The 15,604-nt window shown below is 42.2% G+C and overlaps 1 protein-coding gene across 1 annotated transcript; it reads left to right on the forward strand.

Moving 5' to 3' along the window:
- The first annotated feature begins 629 nt into the window (after positions 1-629).
- Positions 630-6,834, forward strand: LOC147602754 (uncharacterized). The gene is made up of 7 exons (XM_086797540.1): positions 630-1,117; positions 1,556-3,336; positions 3,504-3,623; positions 5,122-5,238; positions 5,370-5,459; positions 5,545-5,652; positions 5,734-6,834. Exons 2-7 carry the CDS (start codon positions 1,648-1,650, stop codon positions 5,875-5,877), a joined length of 2,268 nt encoding a protein of 755 aa, XP_086653666.1. The 5' UTR covers positions 630-1,117; positions 1,556-1,647; the 3' UTR covers positions 5,878-6,834.
- The last annotated feature ends 8,770 nt before the right edge of the window (positions 6,835-15,604 follow it).

Raw genomic sequence — 15,604 nt, forward strand, 5'->3', positions numbered from 1 at the left:
AACTCCCATTTTTTTCTCACCCCCACTAATCTTTTGGTGAAACACCTTCACTCTCGCCTTCCCCTACATAGGACGAAACCTGTAAATTTTGTATATTTTATTTTATTTTTTGTTGGGAGGATATTTTCTATTTTATTTTATTTTTATTTTAGTACCAAAATGGACAGACCCCATGCCTCATGGCATGCGGGAGGAGAGGGCAGGTATTGAACCCAAGCCCTCGTGGTGTAAGGCATGAGCCCTTACCGCTGCACTGTCTACCCCACCTCTAAATCAAACAAAATTTAAGTGAAGCTTTGTGAGATGGAGGTTTTTCACCTATAAATAAAAAAGTTTTTCCCTAGCAGTGGCACCTAGTTTCCTTTTTGCCTTATGACTAGATTCTTATGATTGGATTCAATTCAACCACAGATTTACAACTAGGGTCCTGTCACACCTCGTGCCTTAATTGTCTTCTTTATCATGTTCCTAGAAAAGAGAACAACAAGAAAACAAAAAAGTTTTGAAAGAGAAGGGATGGAGCTCCAACGGGAAGAAAGCGGTGGCCCACCGATGGTGGGTCATTTGATGACGTGATGAAGTGAGAGGGAGGAGTCGATGAGGACTCTCTCTTTGGGCGGAAAGACTTTTACTGTGGGGGGTTGCACCCTCGAGCGTTCCTGTGATCTCTCTCTCTCTTTCTTCACCAGAAGCAAATTTAAGCTTATCCTGTGTAACCTTCCCCCCCCTTTTTCTGTAACACACACAAGCCTCTCCTCTCTCTCTCTCTCCAATTGAAGGGCTTTTTGTTTGCACTAGCCTAGATCTGGGGCAGCTCTCTTACGCAGCATTTGTCCGTTGGGGTCTCACTCTCTCTCTCTCTCTCTCCCTCCCTCCCTCCCTCCCTCCTGAGTTCGCCCCTCTGACAATTGAACCACCCATCAATCGGTTAAACCCATCATCGAGTCACCCATCAACCGGTTCGCCCACCATTGAATCGCCCATCACCTCCAGGGCATCTTTCCAATCTTCCCCTCTTCTGCCACCTCCGGTTTCACCGAGAGAAAACCCCTCCTTTCACTGTAAATCCATACAACCCCAATCGGAAGGCAAGCCTCTGCAGTCACCTCATCTATCGGTGGGTACAAGTTTTTTTTTTGTTTTGTTTTGTTTTGCAAATGCATCTGCTCCCCCCCTCACGTTCTCTTCTTACCTTTTGTCTGACACATACGTTCTAGGTATGGGTGGAGTATAGCTACCATGTTCTGGTCCCTGGAATGCACTTTGGGCTTCAATCAATAAGAAACCCTTTTGCGTTCTTTCTACCAACATTCTGTGGTTCTCATTCTCTTCTGCTAGATGCTTTTATTGCCCTAAACACTGTTACTGTTTAAGCTGATTCTCCCAATGTTTTTCATGAAGAAAAACAAGGGCAAGGGCAAGCTCTGTATTGGATTTTCATATTGCATCCAATGGAACATCATGTGCATGCCTGAATTACACATCTCTATCTTATCTGTTGTACAATCGAATAAGACTAAGAATATAGAGCTTCCCTTAATTGATGTACATGCAGAGCTTTCAGCACCATGGCAGTTGTTCTGAGAAAGCCAGTCCAAGTCCTTCATTGGGTTGCTTGCTGCTCACCATGTTAACTACTGCAGCAGCATGGTCATGTCTGAAGTTACTTCTATGCAATCTGCAGCCCTACTGCAAACACCACAGCAGGTTAAGAATGGAGAAAACGAGGACAAAACAGCAACAAGCATCCGCAAGCCTCGGAATAGAGAGGTTACATCAAGGTACAAGTCTTCCACTCCTGCAGTAACACCCACTTTTGCTCCAAACCGCAGGTTTCCGAATCCCAATGGGGACCAAGTCCCGCATGTGCCTGATGTCTCATCTCCAAAAAGGACTCAATCTGCTGAGAGACGACGGCCGTCACCCTCAAGGACTACGGAGACTAAGGCTTCTAATGGCTCTTGTGATGCACCTCCCAATGGCTCCCTTGATGTATCCATGCCTCCTAGGCGTCCCACAGCACGTGCTGAGCTTCTGTGGCCATCAACAAGGGGCCTCTCTAACTCGATGCAATGCGAATCTCAATTACCCCCACCAAGTGTTCTACCCAAGAAGAGTCAAAGTTTTGGCAGAGGCAAAGACAACAGCCATGCGACTGATCACACCTTAAAACCTTCAGCTAATACAGGACATAAGAAACCAACACTAGAACACAAAAGCACACCTTCACGATCTCAAAGGATAGATCAAGCAGAAAATGCCCGGCCTCTGGAGAATGCCAACAAGTCTGATTACAGACATTGGCCAGGCAGCAATGCCAAAATTCATGGAGCAGCACTGAGTAAAAGTGTGGATCTCTCTGCAGACAGGGGAAGATCACTCAGCAAAGCTGCTTCTTTGTTAGTGCAAGGGAAACCTAGCTATGGCTCTTCTCGAGCTCCACGGCCCATTAGCTCTTCCCGAGCACTCTCTCAGTCTATCAATGAAGGGCAGACTTTTTCTAATGGCTTGCAGAAGGGAAAAGCAGAAAGCAGGGGAAGAAGAGGAGATTCTCCTGTCAAGACTAGCAAAAGCTCAAGCAAAGACTCTTTGCAGACATTTGACTTGCTGCAGGTGGGTTCTTCTGTGGATCAAGTGGAACATTTGGCAAGAGAGGCAGAGCCGGCAGTGGAGCTGGCTTGCTCAGATACCTCTTCATTTGCTGATAATGTTTCGGATACAGATAGTGTATCCTCTGGAGGTACCACAATAACAACTGCTTCTTCTAGTAGAGGCACCGCAGTAAGTTCCACAGGAGCAAGAGCTATACGAGGCACTAATGTGCCCGCAAGATTTTGGCAGGATGCAGCGAATCGGTCGATTCGTTCATCTCAGATGAGGTCCTCTATGCTTGAGCCTGACATAGCAGTGGCATCTGTCAGAAGACCCAGCATCAAACACAACACATCCATGTCTCCAGAGTTACCGCCAGGATCAAACTTAGTCGCAAATGGGGCTTCCTCATCACCTTGGTCGATTCCGCCCAATCGCTCTGTGTCAGTTATTTTGCCACCTCAGCAACCTCCCTCTGTGGCAAGAGCCTCTCCTTACAGAAGCACTCCTAGTCCTGCAAGGTCAAGGGCACACCCACCCTCTTCAATGACACAAATCCACAGACCGAGTAGTGCTGCAGTAATGCTTACTTTTGGGGCTGACACCACAAGGAGAGAAAAGAAGGGATTGACTCAAATAGAAGAGTCTCACTTTCAACGCATCCTGCATAATCGATTGCTGCAATGGCGGTTTGTGATTGCAAGAGCTGAAGCAGCCATGGATGCACAGATATTTGCAGCAGAGGTAGCATTTTGACCACCATACAATGCTCTTGCTATTTTTTGTGCTGTGCTGCTTGCGGTTTTGAAAAGACATTAAGATGACATGAATGCATCAAACAGTCCAGAGCTTCAAAAAGTAGATTTTGTGTGTATATGCTTACTTGTGCTTTATTTTTTTCCAATGATCAGAAATCTCTGTATAATGTCTGCGCGAGAACGTTTGAACTTCGAGCTTCCACCACTACCAAGAGGAAACAGTTGCAGGAAGCAAGACAGGCGTGCAAGCTTAAGGCTCTTCTTTCAGTCCAAGTAACATTTTTCTTCCTGTGACTCACTCTAACTGTACCATTTTTTTGTTGTTGTAAAAACTGGTTAATCAGGCTGGAAAGTCCATGCACAATGGCTGATATGATGAGTAGGTGTAGCATCCTCCTTTTTAAAACTTCAAAAAGGAATGACAAAGGAGAACCTAAAGGCCTAGCTGTAAACACCATAATTTGGGTTCACACAAAATCTGTTCCCATGAAAGTCTCCAGTAGTGGTCTCATAACATTGAGAGGAAAGCTTGCAACAGAAAAGATCTCCCGAACCCTCACAAAGCTAGACCAAAATATGAAATTTCCTCTATTCGATCTTTGAGAGCTCACAGCTTGTAGAAGAGGATTTCCAGCTGAAGCAACTTGCTTGCAAGTAATAAACATTCTCCCAAGTTTTCAAATCGTGGCCCAAAAGGTCCAACTCAAGTTATCTCGCATTCTAAGAGCAGTCCATAATGAAGGTGGTAAGCACTTTTGGATTATGCTTGCTCTCCAAATTCCAACCGTGAGTAGCCTGTCTCAACAGTCATTGACAAACTCGTTCAAGCTACTCTTCACCCCACCTAGTTGTGGTTTAATAGAGATTTTCCCACAAAGATGCAAAAAGCAATCAATCTCTAACCTAAGTCTGTTAGGGAAAATTATCAACTCGCTTCTAGTATGTTAGAGACTTAAGTGCCAGCCTTCTATCCTTGCCTCAATCTTCTCTCTTCCACTAGAATCTCTCCTCACACAAATTCTATTCCCGTGGAGGTCTCCAATGAAGGTCTCATGACATGGATAGGAAAGCTTGCAACAAAAAAGAACTCTCGAACCCTCACAAAGATGGACCAAAATCTGAAATTTCCTTCATCCTCACAGCTCATAGAAGAGGATTTCTAGCTGAAGCAACTTGCTTGCAGAGAATGAAGGTTCTCCCAAGTTACCTTTAAATCTTGGCCTAAAAGGCGTGATTTGTCAAAGATGCCAAAAGCAATCAATCTCTGACCTAAGTCCGTTAGGGAAAATTATTGACTCACTTTTGGTATGGTAGAGACTTTAACTGCCAACCTTCTCTCCTTGCCTCGATCTCCTCTCTTCCATCAGACTCTCTCCTCACACAAAATCTATTCCCATGGAGGTCTCCAATGAAGGTCTCATGACATGGATAGGAAAGCTTGCAATAGAAAAGAACTCTCGAACCCTAACAAAGCTGGACCAAAATCTGAAATTTCCTCCATACTTACTATCTGTGAGCTCACAACTCATAGAAGAGGATTTCTAGCTAAACTAACTTGCTTGCAGAGAACGAACACTCTCCCAAGTTACCTTTAAATCCTGGCCTAAAAGGCCTGACTCGTCGAGTCATTTTGCATTCCCAGAGCACGTGTGCACCCTTCTGATGTGTATTTATGCCATATCTTTATTTTCTACGAAAGGGTGTATCTGATGTATTCTACATTCAATATGAAAGTGTAATGGAGCATTTGTCATCTTATATATTGCTACAGGCCCCAATGCTTGAAGCCTGGTCTGGTGTACAGCAAGAGCATTGTCTTGCATTAAAAGGATCCATTCAGGCTTTAGAGTCCGCAGTCTTGCGAGTACCTGTGACAGGAGGTGTGAAGGTAAAGCAGCAACTGGTCAAAATCGCTAACCACAAGATTAAGGGAATCTGCTTATGGCACAGTCCACAATATTTGCTTGATCTTGATTTCCAAGACTTAGTTCTATAACTTAAAAGTAGTATGCTCTGCAGGTAGATACACTTGCAGTCAAAGAAGCAATAGGTTCTGCATTTGATGTGATGAATTCTGTGGAGAACTCAGTGAATTATCTGCTGCCAGGGGTACATAACTGAACTTCTGTTTGATGGAAATTGCACTCCTTCCTTTGAATGTTTTTAACCAAGGATCTGCTCCATGCTTGTATAGGCTGAGAAAACCAATCTATTAATCTCTGAATTAGCACGCGTAGTCGCCCAGGAGCGAGTTTTGTTGGAAGAGTGTACAGATCTTCTTGCAGTTGCTTCGGCATTAGAGGTAACATCATCGTCCTTCAATGTTAGGATCTTGGAGGCTCTACTGGTATACTAAATAGCTTTGTAACGTCACTTCTGATAGATGGAGGAATGCAGTTTGAAGACACACTTAGTCCAACTGGAGCATGAAAGAGCTCGGGTATTAGGACATCTGGTGGATGCTACCACTTCCATCCCGGATTCCATACTACTTGGTTCACATCAACAGGATCATCCCTCAATCTGAAGGTATCTGTCTCCACTGAAGAGAATTGTTAAGCCGCATGAATCACAGAATCCAGCTCATTTCCACGTGCAAGTCGAGTTGAACTGAAGGCATGGGTGGCATGGGTGTGCTATAAAGGTGCATCGTATGAGCACAACCTTGACGGGGGACAGCAGTAAGCAGTCTCAAAGCCTAAAGTTGAGTGCAGGAGTTTTCAAATAGCGCATGCCAAGTTGAGCTAAAGGCATGGGTGTACTATAAAGATGCATCTTATGAGATTCCAAGCGGTTCTCCTGCTGCTTCTTGGGCACTGTGCCTACTGTGTCGTGCTCATTTGCTGCCATTGGAAAGGTGGCTTCCAAGAAGCTTGCAAGGCTTATATGGCATATTCTCACTCTTATCAACTTATACAGATGCACGAGGAGCAACAAGATCAGGTGTGCAAGGTTTCTACTTAAGTTCACAGCCATGGAGTCATAATAGCTTGCCCCTACAGGTTTCCTTCCTGGTTGCTGGAACTCTCACAAGATCTGTCTCGTCGTGGGTACTGGTGTCCACTCCACCTGTTAACCAAAAGAGCTTTCCCCTACAGGTTTCCTGGTTGCTTACAGGTTAACCAAAAGAGCTTTCCTCTGCAGGTTTTCCTGGTTGCTGGACTCTCACCAGATCTGTCTCACCTCTGTTACCTGTCTCCACTCCACCTGTTAACACCTGTTAACAAAAATAGCCAGGGGATCACAGAACCCTCTTTCTTTCTTTTGAAAGGCTCATCTCCTTTGCTCTTCATAGTCATCATTTTGTTCTTGGGCAATACAATGTCGGGGTTTTTAGTTTTAAGGCCCTTGCGCATATCATTTTTCTTGTGAATGATAAATATTTTCATGTGAGTCATTTGTGTTATTTACCAAATTACAAGCAATGCTATGACGAATGATTTTACAATTGATATTTTAATTTGAATCATGTATGTTATTGACCGAATTACAAGCAATGTTTGACTAGTAAGGGATGACAAGGGATTCCTTATTTACACAATTGAAAGGGTGTTGGACAAAAGAGACTTTCTTGGAGATGACTAGTTCCACTCAGGAGAGGCTGTGCTGCATGTGTAAAGTCCATTAATATGCTTCTAGTGTCTTAGGGTTCTCTTGTGGGTGAGTGAGAAGGGGATCTTGGGGTCTTAATCTAGTAGCAAGTAGGGACTCTTGCAAAATTCTGTCTAATGTATTCCTTTTGAGCCTGGCTTACATACTGATAGCTTTTCTACCTTTGGTACAAAAAGAAATCTAGTGGCAAGTAGGGGCTCTTGCAAACTCTATCTAATGTATTCCTTTCTGGCTTGCCTTCAAAGGTAGAGATACAGACTGACAGCTTTTCCTCCTTTGGTACAAAAAGAAATCTAGTGGCATGTAGGGGTTCTTGCAAATTTTGTCTTATGTATTCCTTTATGGCTTGCCTTCATAGGTGATACATATTGACAGCTTTTCCTCCTTTGGTACAAAAATAATAATTTTAAAGTTTTGTCCCTCGGAAAAGAGACATCTATTAAATATGAAAAAAACATACAAGAAGGACGATTTCAGACCATGCAAGCGGGAAATCTCAACCAATTTGGTGCCTTGTCTTGCTAGCAAGGCACCCCATATGAGAGAGAGTGAAAAAGATGTCATGATCCTAGTCTTGCATGAATTGACCATGTTTTCTCTTTGTAGTATAGTCCACCTTTGGCATGTCTTGAAGATGGCACCGCTAACCCACTCCTTGGGTAACCCGCATGACCATATCTCTGCCGTTCCTTCAAAAACTCGATTTGCACGCCCGACTATGTCACCCAAAAAATACCACCAAAACAAGTGTAGGCATCCCGTCTCATCCTTCCAAAAAGGCGTGCTGTATCTGAATCCTACGTGCCTCCTTGCACTCCCATAAGCAACGTAGATTGTCTCTGAAGCTTGTGCACATTTCGGACAAGCCACAAGCTAGCACCAACAATCGATCTCCACTGGTTGGTGGCAAGGCCAACATGTAGAGAAAGCCAAATAAAAGAGGAAATCTCTGTTCCTTGTAACCTCCGCCAAAAAGCTCTCTAAATGTCGAGGGTGATTTGTTCCAAAAGTAAGTGTGGTGTTCCGCACAATGTAACTAAGGAAGGGCATGCTTTTCATGGGGTTCAAATCATCCCTATCCCTCCACTCCCACTCACCAAGGTCCAGTGCAGGTATCACATTCACATCCATTTTCATCACATACACATCCACATCCATTTTTACATACACATTCACATCCATTCTTCACATACACATAGGACACCCATCATATAACCCAAAGGCTCCAAGAGTTTGTAATCATCCCTTGAGGGGGATCAATATAGATGTGCTTCCCTGCCCAGTCCACACAACTCTCACTAGTCAACCGTCGGGGTCTCAATGATATCGATCATGAATTGAGAGTAAAAAAATGGTACTCATCCTCACCTGAAGTGGGGAGGCACATGACTTGAAGAGGTATCCACTTCCTTGAAAATATCCCAAACCATAAGTGATGAGGCCTAACCATGAAGTTCCTTGTGATCTAGTGGTTAGGTATGGTTGCATTTATTTGCATAATCATCTAACTAGTGCCCCTCAAGTGTTGGGTGCAAAGCATTTTTTCATCCTTCCTGAGACTCATGAGCCTCTTCCAATCCAACACTTAGGGTAGAAGTGTCGCCCAGGCAATCCACTGGATATGCATGGTTGCTCCAAGAGGTCTACAATATTCATCCATGATTAAGTCATTCCACACAATGGACTTGCTTGTAAGCCTCCTCATGCATAGGAATATGAATGAAGAAGCTCCTCGTGTAATCCCAGGCTCACCGAAGAGATCTCACCAAGGGCGAAGAAGGTGGTTGATGCTATGCATCCGAGAAGATAAAACAAGGGTTGTAAATTGAATCACCTCCTGAACAACAAGGCTCCTCATGTAATCCCAGGCTCGCAGAAGAGATCTTACCAAGGGCGAAGAAGGTGGTCGGTGCTCTGCATCCGAGAAGATAAAATGGGGGTTTGTAAATCCAATCACCTCCCGTTATCGGAGTGCACCTCGTAATCTGTTTTGCACAAGAAAGCCCTTTCAAGACTTAGTGCCAGGAAGAAATCCTCTGACTACCAGCTTACAAAGTAAAGCCTTACACTACACCTTCGGGTCAATAATGTTCAATCCTCCCTCTTGCTTAGCATAATAATGGTATCCCAAGCCACTCTCTCCCTAGTGTGTACAGTGCCATCTAATCCTAACCAAAGGAAGTTTCAAATAAGCCAACCAAGCTTACAAATGCATCCCTACGAAAAACCCAGCACGACGTGACAAACCAAACAATCACCACCAACACTTGGTTAGCTACCGAGGCTCTAGAGGTCAAATCAAGCTTCTTGTTACTCCAATGCTGAAGTTTTCTTTTAATACTCATGAGCACATGAGCAAACTGTTGTGCAGGTGAGATGTCAATGCCAACTTGATAGCCAAGGTATCTGGCAGTGCATCCTCTCTCAATCCAAGTAAACCCCACATCCAAACCCCAATCTAATTGTGAAGAGTCACTAATCGTGAATCCTATTGATTTGTGCCAATTGATGGTGTGGCGCCTACTGCCAAACAAAACATCTCCAAGGCAATGCGGAAAGCATAGATGCATGCATGTGAAGCCTCCAAAAACACAACAATATCATATGCTAACTTTGAGTCTAGTAACTCTTCCTCTATGCAAAGAGGCCGAAACCCCTTGGGTAACTTTGAGAAATGTGCTCATAGCCTCCACTACTATAAGGTAAAGTAGTGGAGCTAAGGGGCATCTCTACCTCATACAATGAGAGATCTGAAAGCACTCATCCCTCACAGGCCAAAATTGTGTTGTGGGCAATAATCTTAATTTAGTATCACATTGAGTTGAATTTAGGAGAAGAATTCGTCGTCTCATCATCATCACCTCTCTCTCTCTCTCTCTCTCTCTCTCTCTCTCTTTGTGACTAGATGTGGGTGGCATGCAAAGCAAGGAATTGGGAAACCCTTTACATCATCATCCTCTCTCTCTCTCTCTCTCTCTCTCTCTCTCTCTCTCTCTCTCTCTCTCTCTCTCTCATGCACGTGTACACACACAAAACACGCCTAAAGAATAAAGATTTTTTATTTACTTTGTATGTGAACATTATCATGTAAATTAGCTATCAAGTTGTACCCATACATAGAACTATAGTTGTAGACTACTCTCTGGCTTAAAGAACTATACCAGTCAAAAAGCAATCAGATTGCTAGCTCCATAACATAAATGCCATATCCCATGCATGTTAAACTTTGGCATTTAGATCCCAAACATTGTATTAATGCTTCAAAGGTGTAGGCTTTGAGATTCGGAGTGATGTTTCCATTTTCAAAAAATGGATGATAATAAAATGCGATCTTCTAGAAGATAATTGAAATTAATTTTTCCTTATTTGAAATAAATTAGATGTGCAACGAATTCTAGTGTCTCTTTTCTATATTTGGAAAGTATTTTAGCTAAACTGGGTGGCAGACTTACTATTAACTTTTTTATTATTTTGATGGCATGGTGGTGTCTCTAGATGGCAGACTTACTATTGACTTTTTATTGTTTTTGATGGTGGCTCTACATGGTGTACTTCTTGGATGTGTTCAATGTTATGGCCCTTTTCTACCCCTTCAAGAAATCTCTCTTTCAATTACGAATGGAACTAGGCAACAACCATCGTGGGGATGCTTACCTTGCTTCCAAGCTCGGGATCTCCACATGACCTCCAAGCTTCACCCGTAGTAACTAGCTTCAATCTCCCAAACCTCCCTCCTGTTTTGTCAACAAATAGTTTGCTACACCTCCTTGTAGGGACACACCACTTCTCACTCTCTACACTGTCACACACAAACCATAAGGAGGCATATGTACTAAGAGAAAATAAGTATCTCCTACACTCTCACTCTCTACACTCTTTTACACAAACCATTAAGAGGCACATGTACTAAGAGAAAACGAGTATCTCCTCTCAACTCTCTCTCTCTCTCTCTCTCTCTCTCACACACACACACACACACACACACACACAAGAGCAAGAGCAAGGAGAAAGCAAGAGTTCAATTAGCATAAAGAGGGTTGTGTCTTTGCATTATGAGAAAATGTCTTATATACATCTGGCCCTTATTCACACTTGGGTGCCCAAAACTTAAAGAACTAGTTAAGCTTGGTTATGGGTAGCTTTTCTTATAATAATTAAAGCTTTTATGGTGCCTTTTCATAACACTTATTGCTACTCGCGTTGTGGTAGAGAGCACTTTCATTAAGCCCAAAATGGGTTAACATCCCTCCCTACCTAATGGAGGTTACGTTCTCGGAACTCTATTAGGGCCGAAAGGCTATGGCACCCAACTTAAACCTTTAGTGATTTCGTCGGGATTGAAGTTTACGAAGGGCTTGCATGAAACATGGATGTGGGTCCATAAGACTATATCTATCATGTCTTTGAATGTTACATGTATATAACTTGGCAAATAGTAAAGGCGATGATAGTAATACATTATCTATTTTTCTTCCAGACTCCTATTCATGTCAAAACATAGTATTTCTTTGTCATAATTCTCCATTGCTTCTTTATTTTCGTCAAGGGGATCACAATTAGCTTCATGAATGCCACAACTACTAGATTGGGTATCCTTCGCATGATCTTATCCATAGCAGGAGATATTACCATTGTTTCTCTATGTTATCAAATCGTCAGGCTGAAATAGTGAAAATTTGTAGCAAATATGGCAATCTTTCTTTTGTTATATTGAAAAATCTATCAGGGCGTACGTTCTTTGTATTGGCATGTAGAGTGGGTCCACATAGAGCGTCAGTGGTGCCCATTTTATAAATTTTTGTGTATTCCTCAATGGCTAAAAAATTATTTCTCCATTCAGTTGGATTTCAAAATCTTCTATTATGGGGTTATCATCATCTGCTTTTATTTTTGCGTAGCCCCCCTAGTGTACGGATTGGGTGGGTGGTGCTTCTTCCATCCATAGTAGAGTTGTAAGCTATCATAAAAGTTCATGCGATTGTGGATTCGCTAGCTTCATGCTTCTTGCTACATTTTCCCATAATGTTCCCTCACCTGCCATAGGCATGAGTTCTTCCTATTCTGGCATTGGGGCCCTGATTGGATATGGCATGTACGGTACCTTTTGGGGTGCCACACTTTAGGCCTCTAGAAAGATCCTTGTGGTAGGATTGAATGGTGTTATCTACATTAAGACTAAAGAATAATTTGGGCCACAGTAGAAGTGGATTACCGACTCTCATTATATCTTTATAATCTATAATAGTAAGATCTTCCAAGATGCCTTTTTCAGAGTAATGCATTGGCAATGGAATACAGTGAGGTGGGTGTTACCTCCGTGGATGCACTCACTATTGGCCTTATTCTTCTGGGGGCTAGAGTTTCAGTGAGAAATTCAAAGTGAAAAGAATAAGACGCCAAGGAAGTAGATTGTATCTCATTGTCCTTAGGGGTGGGTGTATGTGAAGGGAGGAGTTTAGTTATGAGAGGTCAATGAAGTGAGAAGTATAATTGTAGGAATTATTTCCCTCTCTATCCTCGTCCTCAGAAGTGGGTGGTGGGGCAGGGCCTTGGTTGTACTAAGGAAAAAATCAATATCTGTAATCTCTTCAGGGGTTATTAGTGATGGATATTCGATATGCTCAATAGTAAAATCATATTCTATAGATATAAAGAAGATTTGCTCTAGAAGTTTATTTCTTTTTTGGTAAAGTTTAAAATACTATATGGATGGGAGACGGTACTTTCATGTCGAGTGAGGTACTTATGAGAGTCATATGTCTTAAGCCAACCTTATGTCTAAAACAAGGCAAAACTATTAGTGATTATTTCAAAATTGGTTGGCGTGGAGTGGAGGTTAGGTGGTAAAAAGAGTTCTAACATTTCCTCCCCCCTGTCATCTAGTATGGTGGAGTTCATAGGCACTCTACAATAGGATTTGAAGTTTAGGACCATTTGATGTAGGGCATAAGTATACATGGCTATATAGTTAGTAAGATAAATATCATTATGAAATACATGGCCATGATTTTTAGTGGGGTTTGCATCCCTATCTGAATTTTGTTGTAACAATCCTATATCTTCCCTTGTTAGATCTTTACTAATGTCTATATCATACTGTAAGGAAGAGAGTGTTAATGATGAAAAGAACAAGGTGAAGGTATCAAGAGGGGCCCTTGGAATCGCTAGCAAGGTGGCTAGTTGTGAGATGCGGACGAGTTGTTTCACTTTCTCATCATTGGGCTTAACAACTTGCGGCTCCTGCTTTTATGAGAATTGTTGCTTTTAACTCTACAATTCTAGCATCCTTTTCAGTAAGAAGTGTCGTTATGGCTACTTCACATGTTTCTCTTGCTTGAAGTAATAGCTGTGGTTTTGGAGGCTTGGGCTTGTCTTATTACCTTCTCAAGTTACAGTTGATTTCTAAAGAAGTCACTCTTTCACTTCAACTTCTACTTTTTCTTCACTCCGAGTATTGCAGTTAGATGGGTGATCACATGTATTGTTAATTCCATATGTCCCTTATCCTTTTGTACTTAACCATGGGGGGAGCAAATAGCTTGTACATGAGTTTTGTTGAATTCCTTGTGCTCACCTTCCAAGTGTGTTGTGCATTGCTTTTTGTAATGTGGTCGGCTTCTCGGCTTGTTTTTTGCTAGCTTCATATTTCTCTTCTGTTTGTTGTAGTTGGACCTTAATTTCACTAAATTTCTCTATCCTTAGTTGCAACTTCCTTTCATATTCTACTCTAGTTTCTTGCATTTGTATCTCTTTCTAGGTAACCTTGGCCTTTATTTATGTGGATTCCTCAAATTGTATTTGTAATTATTTTTTATTAGAGCCATACTTGGAAGGTGAGAAGTCCATATTGGCTCCCAGTTCTTTATATATCTGTTGATGTTCTTGAAGTGCCTGTTCGGCCTTAAGTCGCTTTTGGTGGAGGTACTGGTTTTGCAGTCTAGAATGTAACTTGTAAACATATGGTAGTCTACACTAGATCTTCATTGACACTTTTCTCTTTATCTATATTCTGAATATATGCCTTTGTATTTCTATATCTCTCATGGAGGCAATGCTACATCACAGCCATGTAGCTCATAAAATTTTATTCAATGTCACGTGGGGATAAGAGTGGGATGTTCGTGAGGAAAGATGGTGCTAGCATCCTCAACTTTTAATGGAAACCTTCTTTGCATTTTTCTTGGTTGCTTCTTAGCTTCTTCCACCTCATCCTCTTTTTCATGCTTCCTAGAAGGCCCTACTACTTGAGTATCTATGGGCACAAGGGTGGTTACCAATTCTTTCATGGGGCTTTCCTCTTCCTTCACCACTTCTTCTATCATATCTTTGAGACTGGTTGCTGTTATTGTGGTGGAGATAGTACTCGAGGACCTCTGGTTGCATGGAGAGCCTCTCATAGCTAGCACAAAAGAAGCCTTGGCTAGCATGTAGAAGAAGAAGAAGAAATGTTCCCGCACCAAGAAGACACCGATCAGGCCCTCTTCTCCTCACGATATGCATGGTGTATAGGCAACAACATAGATGATAAAGATGAAGAATACGAGCAAGAGGATCTACCACCATCTCCCATAAAGCTGTCACATCAGGTGTGGATCTTATTATTCTAGCGTTGAGTTCTTCTCAGTGTGACCAAGGCACAAGAAACACCCAGGGGTTCAAATCCAACACCCAGGGGTTCAAATCCCACAACCCGTTCAAGTCACAATGGATTTCTATGATGCTGAATGCAAAAAGTGGCAAGCCTGTTCCACGGAAGCCCCTCTACACAATTACCTATGATCTGCATTAATGACCAACTCGAATAAAGCATCTACCCATTCCACTCCATCCTCACCAACAAAGTCTAATGCTAAAACCATGCAATCAACCGCACTAAATGTCTAGCCTCATATTACATAGATAGATGAGGCACCCAACAGCTTACCAATAAAGTGATGTATCAAATGGTTCACCTACATCTTGGAGATTAAACCTAGCATATGTCTCTATTGGTGTACTAGTTACAGTCTCGAAGACCAAATCATGTAAGTAGTCTCTATATGTACTTTAACTACCACATCACAATACCATCATCATGATGCACAAATTGTATGCCCAAATAATGATGTAATGAGCCCAAATTTGGCTTCTTTTGTGCTAGCTATGAGGGCATGAGCTTCTTCCAAATCTTCTACCAGTTCTTCCTAGTTGAGCTGTGATGGGTCTTTAAACACCTCTTCATCTATAGGGAGTGAAGTACTTGTTATTTAACTCAAAACTTTTGTGAGAAGATAGGGATTCACCACTTTATTCTAATGTTGATAGGTAAGCATTGAGCTCTTTGTGAATATAATAAGCCTCATCGGTAAGGTTCATGTCGATTTTTTACAACTTGTGTAGGTAAATACTAGTTTTAACTACCTATTCATTAAGACTACCCTCCCTATCCGTTCATCTACCTTATCCTTTATGTTTGTATACTTGACCCTATTATTGTTGAACTCCCTTTCTTTTAGCATTGTGCCAAAAGGCAGGGCCTTGTACTCCACCCAATGTGTTTGTGTTGTTGGTTACCCGGTAGGACATGCATGGCCTGGCAGATGTCATCCTCTCTTATCATTACTCTCTTCTTTGTTCCATCTTGTAGAGTGACCTCTCCTATC

This window comes from Cibotium barometz, chromosome 66 (assembly GCF_041138505.1).
Source record: "Cibotium barometz isolate CiBa-2024 chromosome 66, ASM4113850v1, whole genome shotgun sequence".
Classification (NCBI taxonomy): domain Eukaryota; kingdom Viridiplantae; phylum Streptophyta; class Polypodiopsida; order Cyatheales; family Cibotiaceae; genus Cibotium; species Cibotium barometz.

Excerpts from the sequence above, each read along its gene's own strand:
- LOC147602754 (XM_086797540.1), top strand. The coding sequence starts at position 1,648 with ATGGTCATGTCTGAAGTTACTTCTATGCAATCTGCAGCCCTACTGCAA. Across the intron at positions 3,624-5,121 it reads AGGCTCTTCTTTCAGTCCAA|GCCCCAATGCTTGAAGCCTG; the intron begins GTAACATTTTTC and ends ATATTGCTACAG. Across the intron at positions 5,460-5,544 it reads TGAATTATCTGCTGCCAGGG|GCTGAGAAAACCAATCTATT; the intron begins GTACATAACTGA and ends ATGCTTGTATAG.